This window comes from Canis lupus, chromosome 3 (genome assembly GCF_011100685.1).
Source record: "Canis lupus familiaris isolate Mischka breed German Shepherd chromosome 3, alternate assembly UU_Cfam_GSD_1.0, whole genome shotgun sequence".
NCBI classification, from domain to species: domain Eukaryota; kingdom Metazoa; phylum Chordata; class Mammalia; order Carnivora; family Canidae; genus Canis; species Canis lupus.
The window spans coordinates 54,656,754-54,671,312 of NC_049224.1; the positions used below are offsets into that span (position 1 = coordinate 54,656,754).

Here is a 14,559-nt window from a genome sequence, read left to right on the forward strand (position 1 = left end):
GCTGTGTGACTTTTCCAAAAGGCCCCTCCTGCTCTGGGTCTTCTCCACTTGGCATTCTCCCAACCAGAATTTTAGAGATCATCTGGTTCCCACTTGTACCACGAAGGCATGGAGAGAGCCCATCAGGGCTGGTGCCCCGCCTCAGCCCCCACCCCCACCCCAAATTGATTTTGGAAGGAATTTGATATTTCAAAAACAGAAACTCAAAACTCTGTTCCTGAAACTTTTTTCATGGTGGTGTGTTGGGGGAAGAGGTCCCATAGTGTTGTTGGGACTTAGCACCTTTACATGTCTTGACATTGCTCTGGTTGCTCAGTTTATTTTTTTATTTTTTAAAAGATTTTATTTATTTATTTATTTATTCATTCATTCATTCATTCATTCGAAACACAGAGAGAAAGGCAGGGACATACACAGAGGGAGAAGCAGGTTCTCTGCAGGGACCCCAATGTGGGACTTGATCCTAGGATCCCCAGGATCATGACCTGAGCCCAAGGCAGATACTCAACCACTGAGCCACCCAGGTGCCCCTCCACAGCCAGTTTAAAGAATGGTATTCACTCCACTGCATAAGCCTTGGTACCATTACTTAAGAGTAAAATCCTGGGAGGAAAAAAAAATAGTAAAAAATAAAATAAATAACAAATAAAATAAAATAAAATAAAATATCAAATCAAATCCTGGGCAAACTCTCCCTATTCCACAATTTGCCTTGCAACTTAGCTTCCTTTCCTTCTTGTCTCACGCCAGAGTCCAGGCCCAGCCAGGCCAGGTAGTCAGGCCTCCCTTGAAGGACCTTGGTGCCCACTTCCCTTTAGCTCAACAGAATGTGCAGAAGCCACCAGATCTCCATGCACAGGCTCTGGTACAAAGCTCCAGTCCCCATGCCCCCCCCCCCCCCCCATGGCCCACCCAGGTGAAAAGCACCCTAAAGACCTTCCTTCCCTCCTTCCCTCCCTGGCCTTTAATCTGGTATCAGAGAAGCTCTCTTCTGCCCCCACCTGGCTATTGGCTGCCACTGCAGCAGCCCCAGGGCTCTCGGGGACAATGGGGGGGTTTCCCACTCTCTCCCCTTCCTTTTACTCCTTCCCTCAGGCAGCTCCTCACTGTACCTCTGACTCAGCCCTCAGCCCTTGAATTCCAGAAATATCCCTCTTGCACACTCCTCTTTGTTGCTCAACCGGCTCCCTTTGCCCTGCACTCCTCCTGCTGGATATTTCTAGACCTGTACTGTCCAATGCAGTGACCACTAGCCATGTGTGGCTACTGAGCCCTGGAAATATATCTAGTCTGAAATGAGATGTGCTATGAGACTTCGTATGGAAGAAAATGGGTATATTTCATTAATAAGTTTTATATCGATTACATGAGTGGAAAGATAATGTTTTGGATATGTTAAGTAAAACGCATTACCAAAAATAATTTCACCTGTTTCTCTTTACTTTTTTAGTTGGCTACTAGAGAATTTAAAGTCATAGACATGGTTCTCATTATATTTGTATTGGATAACACTGGTCTCGACCTCCCCTGCTCTGAGGCCTCGGGGCTCCACTGAATTCTTTCACTGTGATCTCCATATACATCGGCCTTTTCACCATAGTTCCCCAAAACTCTAAAGCAGGCCCCAGCCCTCTCCACTAACCCCAGAAACTGGTCTCTCTACCCATCCCTTTGGCTCAGGGGCCCTTGTGAGAGGAGCTGTGAACACCGGCTAGGCAGGGTCACACTGAGGGAATCAGCCACTGATGCTATTCAAATAGGGCAAGAGCAAGGGCACCTAGGATAGGGTCTGTGAGGTTCTGAGCAGAGCCACCCGAGAGTCTACTACTTAGTTTCCACATCTGTAAAATGGGCAGAATTACTGCCCACCTCATGGCAGTTTAAGAATTAAATGCAGTAAGAGGAAAGAGCACAGTGTTGAAAAAGTGGGAGTTCTTTCTCTGACATATTAGGATCTGAAATCCATCCTTCTGAAACTGGTCCATTTTATGCTTTGTAGTTGTATGGATTTCTTCTTCCTTTTTCCATAAAGGTTTTTTTTTTTTTAAGATTTTATTTTTTTTATTTATTCATGAGAGACACACACAGAGAGACATAGGCAGAGGGAGAAGCAGGCTCCCTGAGGGGAGCACAATGTGGGACTTCATCCCAGGATTCCAGGATCACGACCTGAGCCAAAGGCAGACGCTCAACCACTGAGCCACCCAGGTGCCCCAGTAAAATTGTTTTTGATGGAGGGCTCACACCCTCTATCCCTCTCCACGTGGCACACCTTTGGGTAGCGCAGCAATAGCCCAATGTCCCAATACTGGGACAGAAGGCATTCCTGACTGTATGCCTGTAAGCAGGACCGGGGGTGTCACGGCCTGAGGAGTAGCTGGCAGTGAGAAGGTGTGTGTGGACTGACCCAGCACCCCAGGGAGGCCAGCCTGGGCAGAACTCAGCCCCTTAAAAGCTGAAGTGACCAGCTGGAACATCTGAGGCTATGGCCATGACTGGCCCACTCATATGGTGCTCAGGAATGTGACAACTGCAGGATGCATTCCCTGCTCAAGTTGGCAAACCTCCAAAGCAGAGGAAGGGGGAGGGTCTTGCCTGACAGAGGAGGAAAGCCCAAGATTCCAGGTATGGCACAGTCCCATGTGGGGACTGGGCAGCCCCGAGGAGGCCAGTGATGTCCCAAAGCCCAGCCCAGAACATCCAGAGAGGACACCAGCCCTCTGGCTAGTCTCTTCCCACAATGAGCAGAGCCTCCCACCCAGGATCTGGGATGGGGTGTGCAGGAGGCGGTTGTTGGTGCTGATACTCATATTTAGGAGTGTCTACTCCCCATTGAGAAGAAACAAAGTTGAAAAGAACAGGAAGGAGGACAGACATCACACTGTTTCAGAGCCTTAGAGGGTCTCCCAGGCCTGGATCCTCATCATCAGTCCCTGGCACCTCCACAGGCTTCTTTGGCTCTCTGCTTTTATTAGCCTGAACATGTAGCTTTAACTTAACTCCTCTCCTTTTTTCCCCCTTTTTAGATAAAATTAAAGAACTATAGTTGATTTGTTACAAACTTTAGGGAGGAAAAAGTCTATTTTATTTTTCTGCCTATAATAATAGTGACAATAGTATTGTGAACATTTAGAATTACACCAAAGAGCAGAAAGAAGAGAAAATCACCCTGGTCCCATGATCCAGGGACAGACAACTGGTTGACATTTTGGTGTGTTTCTTTCTGGTCTTCTCATGCATAGTTTTTGGAGGGGGTTTTCTCCCCCTTCCCTATCTTGTGTTTATGCTCTATATGTAATTTTGTGAATAGACCCCCACGTTATCACAAAGCCTTGGTGATCATCATTTTGGATGACAGTGTGACAATGCTTAGCTGTTCTCTTGTTAAATGTTTGGGTTAGTTCTAATTTTTCCCCTTGATAAATAAGATGGTGTTGGAAAATGTCCTATCTATCTCTGGGGAAGAAAACAGGGAAGCAAAGGGTTTGAGGCCACAGTGAGGATAAAAATTCAGGAAGGGGGGGTACGCCTGGGTGGCTCAGTCCATGAAGCGTCTGCCTTTGGCTCAAGTCATGATCCCAGGGTCCTGGGACGGAGCCCCATGTTGGCTCCCCGCTCATCCGGGAGCCTGCTTTTCCCTCCCCCTCTGCTACTCCACTTGCTTGTGCTCTCTTGTTCTCTCTGTCAAATAAAATAAATAAAATCCTGGGTGGCACAGCGGTTTAGCGCCTGCCTTTGGCCCAGGGCGCGATCCTGGAGACCCAGGATCGAATCCCACGTCGGGCTCCCGGTGCATGGAGCCTGCTTCTCCCTCTGCCTGTGTCTCTGCCTCTCTCTCTCTCTCTGTGTGTGTGTGACTATCATAAATATAAATAAATAAATAAATAAATAAATAAATAAATAAATAAATAAATAAATAAATAAAATCTTAAAAAAAAAATTCAGGAAGGAAGAGTTCCAGGGGCTCACCTAGGTTGCTGTGTCCTCTGCTGGGAGGGTCTTCTACAGCATGGCTCCCAGAGACGGACCCAGGGCCAGAGGATGGCTGTCCTAGGCAGCAGATTTCCTAAGAGCTCTCTGACCACAGGAGAGGGATGATGGGCTGCCTTGAAGTGGTGAGCTCCCTGTCACAGTAAGTGTTCAAGGCAGGAATCCTATAGAGGAAAGACATTCCTATATTATGAGGTCAAATTAGGCCACGTCTGGGCTCCATCCCAACCCTTGTTTTGTGAGCTTTGTCTGGAACCATCACAAACCCTTTGGCCGCTGGTGGACCAGCCTCCAGATGACCCGCGACAGAGGCAGCCCAGGAGGGAAGGAAGGACTTCGGCCTTGGAGCCCAAAGACTCTAATTCCTTTAATTCCTTCTCTGTCTTCACTTCGGGCAGGTCACACTCACCCCTGTGGGGGAACACTGCTTGCTCTGCTCACTTACAGAAGGTGCTGGAGGGAAACACGAGGTGCCCAGCGCACAGCCCGTGACCCTTTCCGCAGAGGTTATTCTGACCGTGGTCAGGGGACACAGCCCCGCGGTACCGAGGACCCCGCGCAGGGGCGGAGCCCCAGGCCCCCCTGCCCTGGGCTCGGGAGGGGAGGGTAAGGAGGCCTGTTCCCGCCCTGCAGATCGATGCCGCCTCCCTGATTGCCGCCTCCGTCATGGCTGCCCCTTGCGCCCTGGCCCTCTCCAAGCTGGTCTACCCCGAGGTAGAGGAGTCCAAGTTCAGGAGCCCCGAAGGGGTGGAACTGACCTGCGGGTGAGCACCGCGGGCTGCGGCCTGTGGGGGGGGAGGAGGGGGATGGGGGGAGGAGGACAGTAGAAGGGGGAGGGGGAAGGGGGAAACAGAAGGGCGGGGGAGGGAGGGGAAGGGGGAGGGAAAGTAGGGAGGGGGAGAGGAAGGGGAGGGGGAGGTTGGGGGAGAGCAGCAGGAGAGTCTGGCGGAGCAGAGGGGGAGGGAGGGAGGGAGAGAGGTGGTGAAGGGGAAGGCCGTGGGGGGCGTGGAGGGAGCAGGAGATGGTGAAGCAGGAGCAGAGCCCCCGCAGGCGGCTCCCGCAGCTTCTCTCCATCCAGCCCCAGGCTCTCTCCTGGTTCACTGCCCCACTTGTGGCTTCAGTCACAAAACACTCGGACTCCTGTCCTGCATCTTAATTTCCAGTCTGGGACCAGGGGGGACACCCTGGCTGGGGATGCAGCCTGTTGCGTGGGCCCTGGGAAGGGTCCTGAGAAGGCTCCAGGCCACCTGTTCCCTGAGCCTTGAGCTCCCACCACCAGGGTGTCAGGCCCCCCGCTGACCCAGCACCGTCCTGGATCTCACACACCTGCTAACACCTCTTCTTCGCAGCCTTAACAACCACTGTGCGGCATTTACAGCGTTAGAAATGTTGAAAAGGCACCACTTTTGACAAATGTGCTTGGGGATGTGATGAGTAGCTCCAACCTCACAAATTCCTGGAGGCCTACAGCAGCACTGCCCTGTAGAGCTCTAATGTGAGCCACATCCATAATTGTACATTTTCTAGTAGTTGTGTTTTTAAAGATTTTATTTATTTTTTATTTGAGAAAGTGAAAGAGAGGAGTGGTGGGGGAGGAGCAGAGGGAGAAGCAGGCACCCTGCTGAGCAAGGACCCCCCCCCCCCCCATGTGGGCTCCACCTGGGATCCCTGGATCACAATTTGAGCTAAAGGCAGACTCTTCACCGACTGAGCCACCCAGGCGGCCCCTGCTATTGTTCTTTTAAAAAGTCAAAAGAAACAGGTTGATTTTAATAAAATATTTTTAATCCAGTGTGTCCAAACTATCATTTCAACATGTAATCAATATAAAACATTATTAACGAGCTATTTCATGTTCTTTTTTTTTTTTTTTTTGGTACTCGATCTCTGAAATCTGGTCAGTGTTTATACTTATAATACTTCAACACCATCCAATCCAGCCACCTTTCAAGTGCTCCGAAGCCACATGTGGCTGGTGGCTCCTATGTGTGGACACAGCTGCGCGCCAGCAGTCCAGGTCTCATCCTAGTGCTGGGACCAGCCCCCTTCTCCCCCTGGGTCTCAGAAAGAAAACAAGGACCCTCTGCTCCGAAACACTTTGTTCAAGGGTCCTCTCTGAGCCTATGGGATGAGGAGCCCCACTGTTTGTGGAGACAGGCCAATCATGGTACTTCTTGGCCCCCAAACAGAGATGCTCAGAACCTCCTAGAAGCAGCCAGCAGTGGAGCTGCTGTCTCTGTGAAGCTGGTGGCCAACATCGGAGCCAACCTGATTGCCTTCCTGGCGTTGCTGGCCTTCATCAATGCGGCCCTCTCTTGGCTGGGAGCCATGGTGGGTGTCCAGGAGCTCAGTTTCCAGGTATAGCGGGGCTGCCCCTGTAGCCCTTGAGGGGTGTGTGGGGTGGGGTGGGTGGACACCCCACAGAGCCCCGGGCGGCCCTAGGTCCCAGCAGCTGCCCTTGCCTTGTGCCTCAGCTCATCTGCTCCTACGCCCTGCGGCCTGTGGCCTTCTTAATGGGTGTGGCCTGGGAGGACTGCCCAGTGGTGGCTGAGCTGCTGGGAATCAAGCTGTTCCTGAACGAGTTCGTGGCCTACCAGGGGCTCTCCCAGTACAAGCAGCGCCGCCTCTCTGGAGCTGAGGAGTGGGTCGGCCCCAAGAAGCAGTGGATCTCTGTGAGTGTCCCCGTCCCTTCCCCTGGGGCTTGATGCAGCTGCTCCTGAGCCCCCTGGCGGCTGCTGTCCGGGCTCCCAGATAGGCAGGGGACACACCGAGGTGGTGCCCAGCCCCCCAGTCCTACTGCCCTGGGCGACAAGACAGACCGAAGCCCTGTTAGGAGGCTGAGCAGCAAGGAAAGGGCCTCGTTTGTTGGGGAGACCTGCAATCTCGCTTTGGATGGGCCACCATCCTGTGTGGCTTTGGGACGGCCGTGGCGCCTTGCCTCTCCTAACTGGAAACCAGTGTGATCCCTGCCACAGCTGCGCTTAGAGCGACACGTGTGAGCATCCAGTGAGCCGAGGGAGCGAGATGGGGAGGCCCCACCACATTCACTGCCAGTATACTGCATTCAGCTCAGGAGGTGGCTTTTTCTGTGAAAATCTATTTCTAACAATTAGGGGCACCTGGGTGGCTCCATCAGTTAAGGGTCTGACTCTTGGTTTCTGCTTGGTTCATGATCTCAGGGTCCTGAGATCAAGCCCTGTGTTGGGCTACTGGCTCAGCGGGGAGTCTGATTGGGATTCTTTGTCTCCCTAGGCTCCTCCCCACCCTGCGAGCATGTATGCTGTCTCTCTCACTCTTAAAAAAACAAAACAAAACTCTAAAAGCTCTGTAAAATGAATGTTTCTAAACACATCAAAGCTCTACATAGCATCACTGAGAATAAAACCATTACCTGTCCCCTCACCATCCAAAAATAGCATCTAGAGGTGTTTTATGCGTTTTCTCCCATTCTTTCTTTAAGACGGAGTTTCCAGTTGTCATCACAGGCATCCACCCTGTATCAGAGCCAGCTTTCTCCGCACCTAGTGACAGAAACATTGTTTTTGATGTACAAGTTCTGACATATTTAACCAATCCCTTGCTGTTGGGCTCATCGGGTTAATTGCATCGTTTGGCTATTTTACACGCTGCTAAATGAATAGCTCTGCGCACAGAACTTCTCCCTCCTCTCGGATCATTTCCTCGGGAGCTTTCCCAGATGTGGGATGACCGCATCACATGGCATGCATCCTGGTGTGGTTGCATGCATCCCACTAACTTTTCCCAAAGGGTAGCAGGGACTGCAATCACCCCCGGCTGTGCTGTGAGCGCTGATTTCACCACACACTAAACAGCACTGAGCAGCCTCCTTTTAAAAAGTTGTGCTACTTTCACAGGCAAATAATAGCTCGTTGTTTATTTTTTTTTAAGATTTTATTCATTTATTCACAAGATACACAGAGAGAGAGGCAGAGACATAGGCAGAGGGAGGAGAAGCAGGCTCCATGCAGGGAGCCCGACACAGGAGTCAATCCTGGGACTCTGGGATAATGCCCTGAGCTGAAGGCAGTTGCTCAACCACTGAGCCACCCAGGAGTCCCTAGCTTGTTGTTTAATTTGCCTTTCTGGGGTTACTAGGTATTTTAAAGGGGAAATATTTTTTTTCTTCTCGTTTAAATTATGCTTTAAATTGTAAGGGAATGTAGCCTTCAGTTTTTTAAAAAAAGTTTGTGTGAGATCAAAAGCACAGATTTCCCCCTTATTCCTTGCCCTCACCCCTAGGCTCAGTTGCTCCTCTAGAGATAATGGGTGGAATGCTCCTCTAGGATCCTTTTTAAGAACTTGATTCTTAAAAATATTAGTAGCAAGTATTGCTTGAGATCTCTAGGGTGCCAGGCACTCGGCTAGGCACCCTGCTAGGCACCAGAAATTGAAAGGCAAAGTAGACAGACATGGTCCCTGGGGTCCTGAAATTTAGGCCTGCTGAAAAGCACAAGAAAGTGAAGGAAGAAAAAGTAACCACAATTTGAATTAAGTTCTACAAAGGAAACAAGAGGAAGAAACAGAGGAGTCTTCCTTGGTCAGGCTAGTCAGAAAAGGCCCCCTGAGGTATGACAGGCCAAGACCTGGAGGGAGGAGAAGGGACCAGGTGCAGCTGGGACGAGCATTCCAGACAAAGAAAAGACAGGTGCAAAGGCCCTGAGGTTGAAAAGCACTTCTTTGGAGACCTGAAAGAAGCACAGTTAGAGCAGGTGGTAATTGTGGAAGAGACTGGCACAGGCCGAAGACCCATAGAAAGTTCCCAAAGATTTGACATTTGACGTTTTAAGATTACATGAGCTGCCATGTAGAGGGTGATTGTAGGTGAGCAAGCAGGATGCAGAAACCTTAATATTTTTCCATCCATTTGTATAAACTCTTTATGTTATAAAGACGTTAACCTTTTTCTATTATATTTTATGCATATAGATTTCCTAGTCTTTTTTCCCCTTTACTTTGTATTTGGGGATTTTTCTTTTAACAGATTTTACACCAAATCATTTCCTTTGTGATTTCTTCTATTATTTCTAAACTTAGAAAGTTATCTCCATTCCAGAAATCTGGTAAGTGTTAAATTCCTGGAACAATATGATAAAATATTGAAAAGCATGAGTTTTGTGGTCAGACGGAACTGAATTCCAATTCTGACACAGCCACCTTCTTGCTGTGTGAACTTCCTCAATTACTTAACCTCTCTGACCCTCTGTTTGCCTCTCTCCAAAATAAGAGTAATAATGCTACCATATCAGTATAATTACTATTTTCCTATATTTTCTATTATTTGATGTTTAAAATATCAGTATTTATCTGCTTCAAAGCTCTAGGATTGATTTTTTTTTTACAGTGTGAGGTATGACCTAAGCCACTTTTTTAATTCCAAATTGTTCCATTTGGCTCTTAACACCACTTTCTGGGAAATTAAACGACTGTTTAATTGTCAAGGGAAGGGGAATTACTTTGCTTAAGTACCTAGTCTCTGCCTGGTTCTCCACCTGGAGTGTGTGACCTTGGACAGATACTGTTATTCCCACATTGCAGATGGAGAAACTAGCACTGAAAAAGGCTATTGACTTGCTCAATCTGGTCATAGGTGGGAACACGCCTGGAGCCCAGCTGGCTGGGCTCCCAGTTCTTCACTATCCTCAGGAGGCTATGCCTGAGAGCCCTGAAGGGAACAGGCTCAGATCTGCCGTGTTGGGAAGGGCCATTCACCAAGTGCCCCCGGGGCACAGAGCGTAGTAGGGCCAATGCCAGAGGGCAGGGCAAGCATGAATCAAACCGGGAAAGGCTGGTGCTGGGGACGCCTGTGTAGCTCAGTCGTTGAGCATCTGCCTTGGCTCAGAGGGTGATCCCCGGATCCTGGGATCGAGTCCCACATCAGGCTCCCTGCAGGAAGCCTGCTTCTCCCTCTGCCTCTGTCTCTGCCTCTGTCTCTGTGTCTCTCATGAATAAATAAGTAAAATCTAAAAAAAAAAAAAAAAAAAAGTCAGGGGGCTGAAGGCAATGGGAGGGAAGCTGTTGCTCAGGGGTGCAGGCTAAGCTGACTTAGTTCAGGTGTAGGAGGCCTGGGGCGGGGGGGTGGGGAGGAGTGAGTGGGGAGTCAAAAGTAAGTGTGTCCAAAGACATACTGGAAGTGGGTCAAAGTAGGGCCCGGGAGCCAGGGTGATGTGGGGGTGCCCCGCCCATGCAAGGGGGCCCATGACCCCCTTTGTCACTCATCTTCTTTATCTTCAGGTCAGAGCAGAAATCCTCACAACTTTTGCCCTCTGTGGATTTGCCAACTTCAGTTCCATTGGGATCATGCTGGGAGGCCTGGGTGAGTCCTGGGGGCCTCCCCAGCATCCTGGGCAGTTGGGGGTGTGGCTCTGGAACAACTTCTGGGATCCACTCCCCAGTATGTCCAGGGCAAGGCCTCAGCAAGATGGCTCAGGAGGTCCCTGAGCAGACAAAGGACTTCTCTGCTGCTGGGGGTGGCCCAGAGGCAGCATCGTGGCCTTTGCAGGCCAACCTTGGCTTAGGGGTCTGGGGAGGGACGGAAGGTGCAGCAATGGCCTGTCCCCTGAGGCCTTGGACTGCTGGCTCCTATACCCACAGTGGACTGGTGGCCCTACAAGGCCTAGGGAGGAGGGCCTCGCACAGTTCCAAGCTCTCATGTTCACCCCTCCCAGTCCCCCTGCCTGGTGCTGTAACCATCCCATTTCACAGAGAAAGAAACAGAGTCTTGGAGAAGTGGAGTGATGGCCCCAGTCACTTGCTAGTTGGCGGCTGAGCCTGTGTTAAATCCAGGTCTGCCCGACAGCAAACTCACCTTCTTTTCCTACATCTGCCTCCACTGGTGGCAGGTGTGGGGCACTCCCTGGGGGCCCAGGTCAGGCCAAGGAGGACTCCCAAACTCAGTAAGCAGTCAGGAGGACACCATCTGTCCCTCTCGCTGCCCAGAAGAGGAAGGGGATAGTTAGCAGATGCACCCAGGGGTGCAGAGTTTGGGCAGAAGGACAGATGGCTTCCTGGCCTTCAGCACCCTGTCCTCTTGCAGCCTCCATGGCCCCCCGACGGAAGAGCGACTTCTCCCAAATAGTGCTCCGGGCACTCTGCACGGGGACCTGTGTGTCCCTGGTGAATGCCTGCGTGGCAGGTGAGTCCTGATTTTCTAGCTCCATCCAGGGCCAGAAACCAGGGCTCTGACCCCTCTGGAAGTTCCCGGGGGTGGGGAGTCGGGGGGACGGACCTTGCCACCGCTGGCTTCCGTGCACAGGGATCCTCTATGTGCCCCGGGGGATTGCAGCCGATTGCAGGACCCTCCTGAACGCGACCCTCAGTAACAGCAGCTTTGAGGTGTATCAGTGCTGCCGCCAGGCCTTCCAGAGGTGAGGCCCGGGCCGGGGGGGTCTGGGACCCTGACAGTGACGGGGTGCGGAAGGCCTAAGTGCCCCACGGCTGCCTCTGGCTCCGAGGCAAGGGCTAGATGTGTTACGGCTGTGGCTGACATGGGGCTGGAGACCAGACGTGGGGAGGAGGGCGGATCGGAGTCCCGGAGCAAGGTTCCCAGGGCTGCACAGCCCTCAGTGGCCAGCAGAGCCGGGCCGGGAGCCCAGACCAACTTCGCTTCCTTTCAGCACCAACCCAGAGGTCAGCCGAGGGGCTCTGGACATCTGCTGTCGATTTTACAACCACACGATCTGTGCGTAGCGGGGACAGCCCGTCTTCGGCCTTCTGGGGGCCGTCCCCACCTTTCTCTCTCCAGGCCTGTCCTGGGGGAAGCCACGGGACTTAGACTCCCCTCAGTCACTCAGTTGGAAAGGAGTGATGGGGTGAGCAGGCAGGTGAGAAGTGAGGGATGCCCCCCAATCCTTGCCCCCTTCCTGCTCCTTCTGGAAATATGAATTCTCGGGGCCACCTCAGCCTCCTCTTCTCTCCCCTCCACATCCCCACAGCACCCTGGTCTTCTCTGTCTCCCCACTGTGCGTCTCTCCTATGCACCCTTCCCTCCAGTTATGGGGTCCCTCCCCCTGGGCTTTGCAGCTGCCTCCCCCTTCTTCTGCTGGCACTTGAATCTTGCCCTGGCTTGCCCTGGTCAGATGGGTTCTCCTGGGAACCCTCTTTGGAGGTTCCCCTGCTGCCTTTGCCCACCGCACTTCCCAAACTGGTATCCCATGGAACACTGTCTCCACAAGGTGTTTGGAAGATTCCATGACTCACCAGGCTTGGAAAACACGGGGCTAAATAAACTTAGAAGGGCTTTGCTTTTGTGGTTGTTTTTGTTTTACTATGGGCTCCTCAAATCTTGATTCAGAGATTACAGGAGACATTTTCCAAATTTATGCCACCATAAGAACCTTTTTGATGGGAGCTTCTCTTAGTTGAGGACCCCGAGGAACACAATTTGGGAGATACTGATTAATGATCCAACTCCATAACTGTAACTCTCACGACTCTCTACATAGCACTGCGTGCCAGGCACTGTTCTGGGTACTTTGTACATTCTAATCAACCTTGACAACAACCTTATGAAGTCAGGTACTATTATTATCCCTGGCTGAGGAATCAGAGGCCCAGAGAAGTTAAGTAACTTGCCCAAAGTAATACAACTAGGAAGAGGAAGAGGCAAGATTTGAACCCAGGTCATGCAGCTTCACAAGCTGTGTTTAACTCTTGGCTAGGCTGCCTGCATTCAAGGAACTCGGTCGGGTGACTTGCCCTGACCTCCTCCCCCTGCTGTTTCTCCCTGGCGCACACCTGCTCTTCTGCTGGGCCAGGCTTCTGATTTTTACCTGCCTCTGAGCCTTTGTTCCTGGTGTCCCTGTCATCCGGCATGCCCTGTCCCTCTCTCTCTTTTGCCTGTGCTGCTCCTCCCTCATTCTCACTTCCCCAGGGGCTTTGGCTGAGTGACTTGCGATGCACCTGTCCCTGTGGCCACCGAGCTGCTGCTCCCTCACTCACCTGTGTCACCTCAGGCTTCCCAGCTGCAGCCAGCCCTGGGCTGAGGCTGGTCAGCAGTCACTCTGCTCTGTCATAGAGTTTGGTTCCCCTGGGCACTGGCCTTGCTCCTTGGGACCCCCACAGGCTCTCCTCGGGTCCTGAGTTCTTTCCTTTCGTTCTGTAGACTGGAGTCTTGGCTTGACCCCCCACCCCACAGCTAGGCTCTTGCCCTGCTCTCTGCAGCACTTACCCTGTGCCAGCTCCCCCAAACTGTCACAGGCCACCCTCTGATGTGGGCTGCACCACTGTCTCCATGTGGCAGACCCCAGCCCCTTTCCTGCCTGTCCATTGGGTCCTGTTGCTACCTGAGCACACACACACACACACACACCTGGACTGAGACCCTCCTTCCATGGACTTCCTGCATGCTCATCCCAGAAGATCGTAAGCTCCTAGGCCACGGGGTTCCCAGTGATTCTGTCTCCACCTGTGAGAGTCAGCACAGGGCTGGACCCATGAAAGGTGATGAATACATGCTGGTGAAAGTGAACTGCAAGCTCTCTTAGAGCTGCCAGTACCATTGTGTGTGCTGCACCCTGAGGACCCACACACATGCTCTCTGCTCTGATCGGGGTGCAGGCACAGATTAAGTTCTCTTTGGTCATTGACCTTCCCTCCACCCCACTGCTCCTTCCTCCTCATTGGGCACCTGCAGAAATTGGGAGCCCTTTGAGGTGGGATAGCAGACATATACTGCTCAGAGAAGTCACTGATGCTGGAGCCAGATGCCTGTGCTCAACTGGATCCTAAGTCAGGACTGGCACAGACACCTGTACTTGCCCCTTCCATGGCCATGACAGACATTGCTAATCAATCACAGCTCCCCACACTAGATCTGGAAAAGCGTTCAGAATCCCCATCAGTGTGGTGCTGGGTGAGCTCACCACCAAGTGATCCAGGGTGCCTTTTCAGGAGAGAATTATTTGCTGTCCCTGTGCTAAGAAATAAACACTAAGAACCCAAACTGCCATTGATTTTATGTCCCTGGCCTGGGAAGGGCTGGGGTTTTTGTAAAAGACTCTGGAAATTAAGGGTGTTGAAATAGGGAAGGATCCTTTCCAAGAATGAGGCCTGTATCTGTGATCTGTCCACTCCAGGATTATGCACTGCTTATTTATTCAGTTAAGGAATATAAATGGAGCACCTGCAGTATTAGCTCGGGCTGCATAACGAAATACCACAGACTGGGTGGCTTAAGCAACAGAAATTGATTTTGTCATAGTTTTGGAGGCCAGAAACTCAAGATCAGAGTGCCAGCATGATCCATTTCTAGTGATGTCTCTCTTCCTAGCTTGTAAATGGCCACAATCAGTGTGTCCTCATGTGGCAGAGAGAGAGAAACAGAGAGCTCTCTGGTGTTCCTTCTTATAAGGGCACTAATCCCATCATGGGAATGCCACCCTCATGACCTAATGTAACTCTACTTACATCCCAGAGGCCCCATCTGCAAATACGTTGGAGGTGACGGCTTCAACATAAATTTGGGGTGGGGGTGGGGATACAGTTCATTCTATAACACCTACTATGTGCCAGATTCTGAGCTAGACAAGGGAATATCAGTGAACTCAAATC

General features: G+C 51.4%; 1 protein-coding gene across 6 annotated transcripts in view; it reads left to right on the forward strand.

Annotated features, from left to right (window-relative positions):
- The window catches only part of SLC28A1 (solute carrier family 28 member 1), a 49,372-nt gene extending 37,117 nt beyond the window's left edge, over positions 1-12,255 (forward strand). For 5 of the 6 annotated variants that reach the window (XM_038532920.1, XM_038532919.1, XM_038532916.1 and 2 more), the window contains 7 exons: positions 4,624-4,754; positions 6,180-6,348; positions 6,465-6,662; positions 10,243-10,324; positions 11,045-11,143; positions 11,264-11,375; positions 11,625-12,255. In XM_038532920.1, coding sequence (XP_038388848.1) covers positions 4,624-4,754; positions 6,180-6,348; positions 6,465-6,662; positions 10,243-10,324; positions 11,045-11,143; positions 11,264-11,375; positions 11,625-11,697 — 864 coding nt within the window. In that variant the 3' untranslated portion in view covers positions 11,698-12,255. The remainder of the gene's footprint in view (positions 1-4,623; positions 4,755-6,179; positions 6,349-6,464; positions 6,663-10,242; positions 10,325-11,044; positions 11,144-11,263; positions 11,376-11,624) is intronic. The other variant, XM_038532917.1, reaches the window with a different exon arrangement.
- The last annotated feature ends 2,304 nt before the right edge of the window (positions 12,256-14,559 follow it).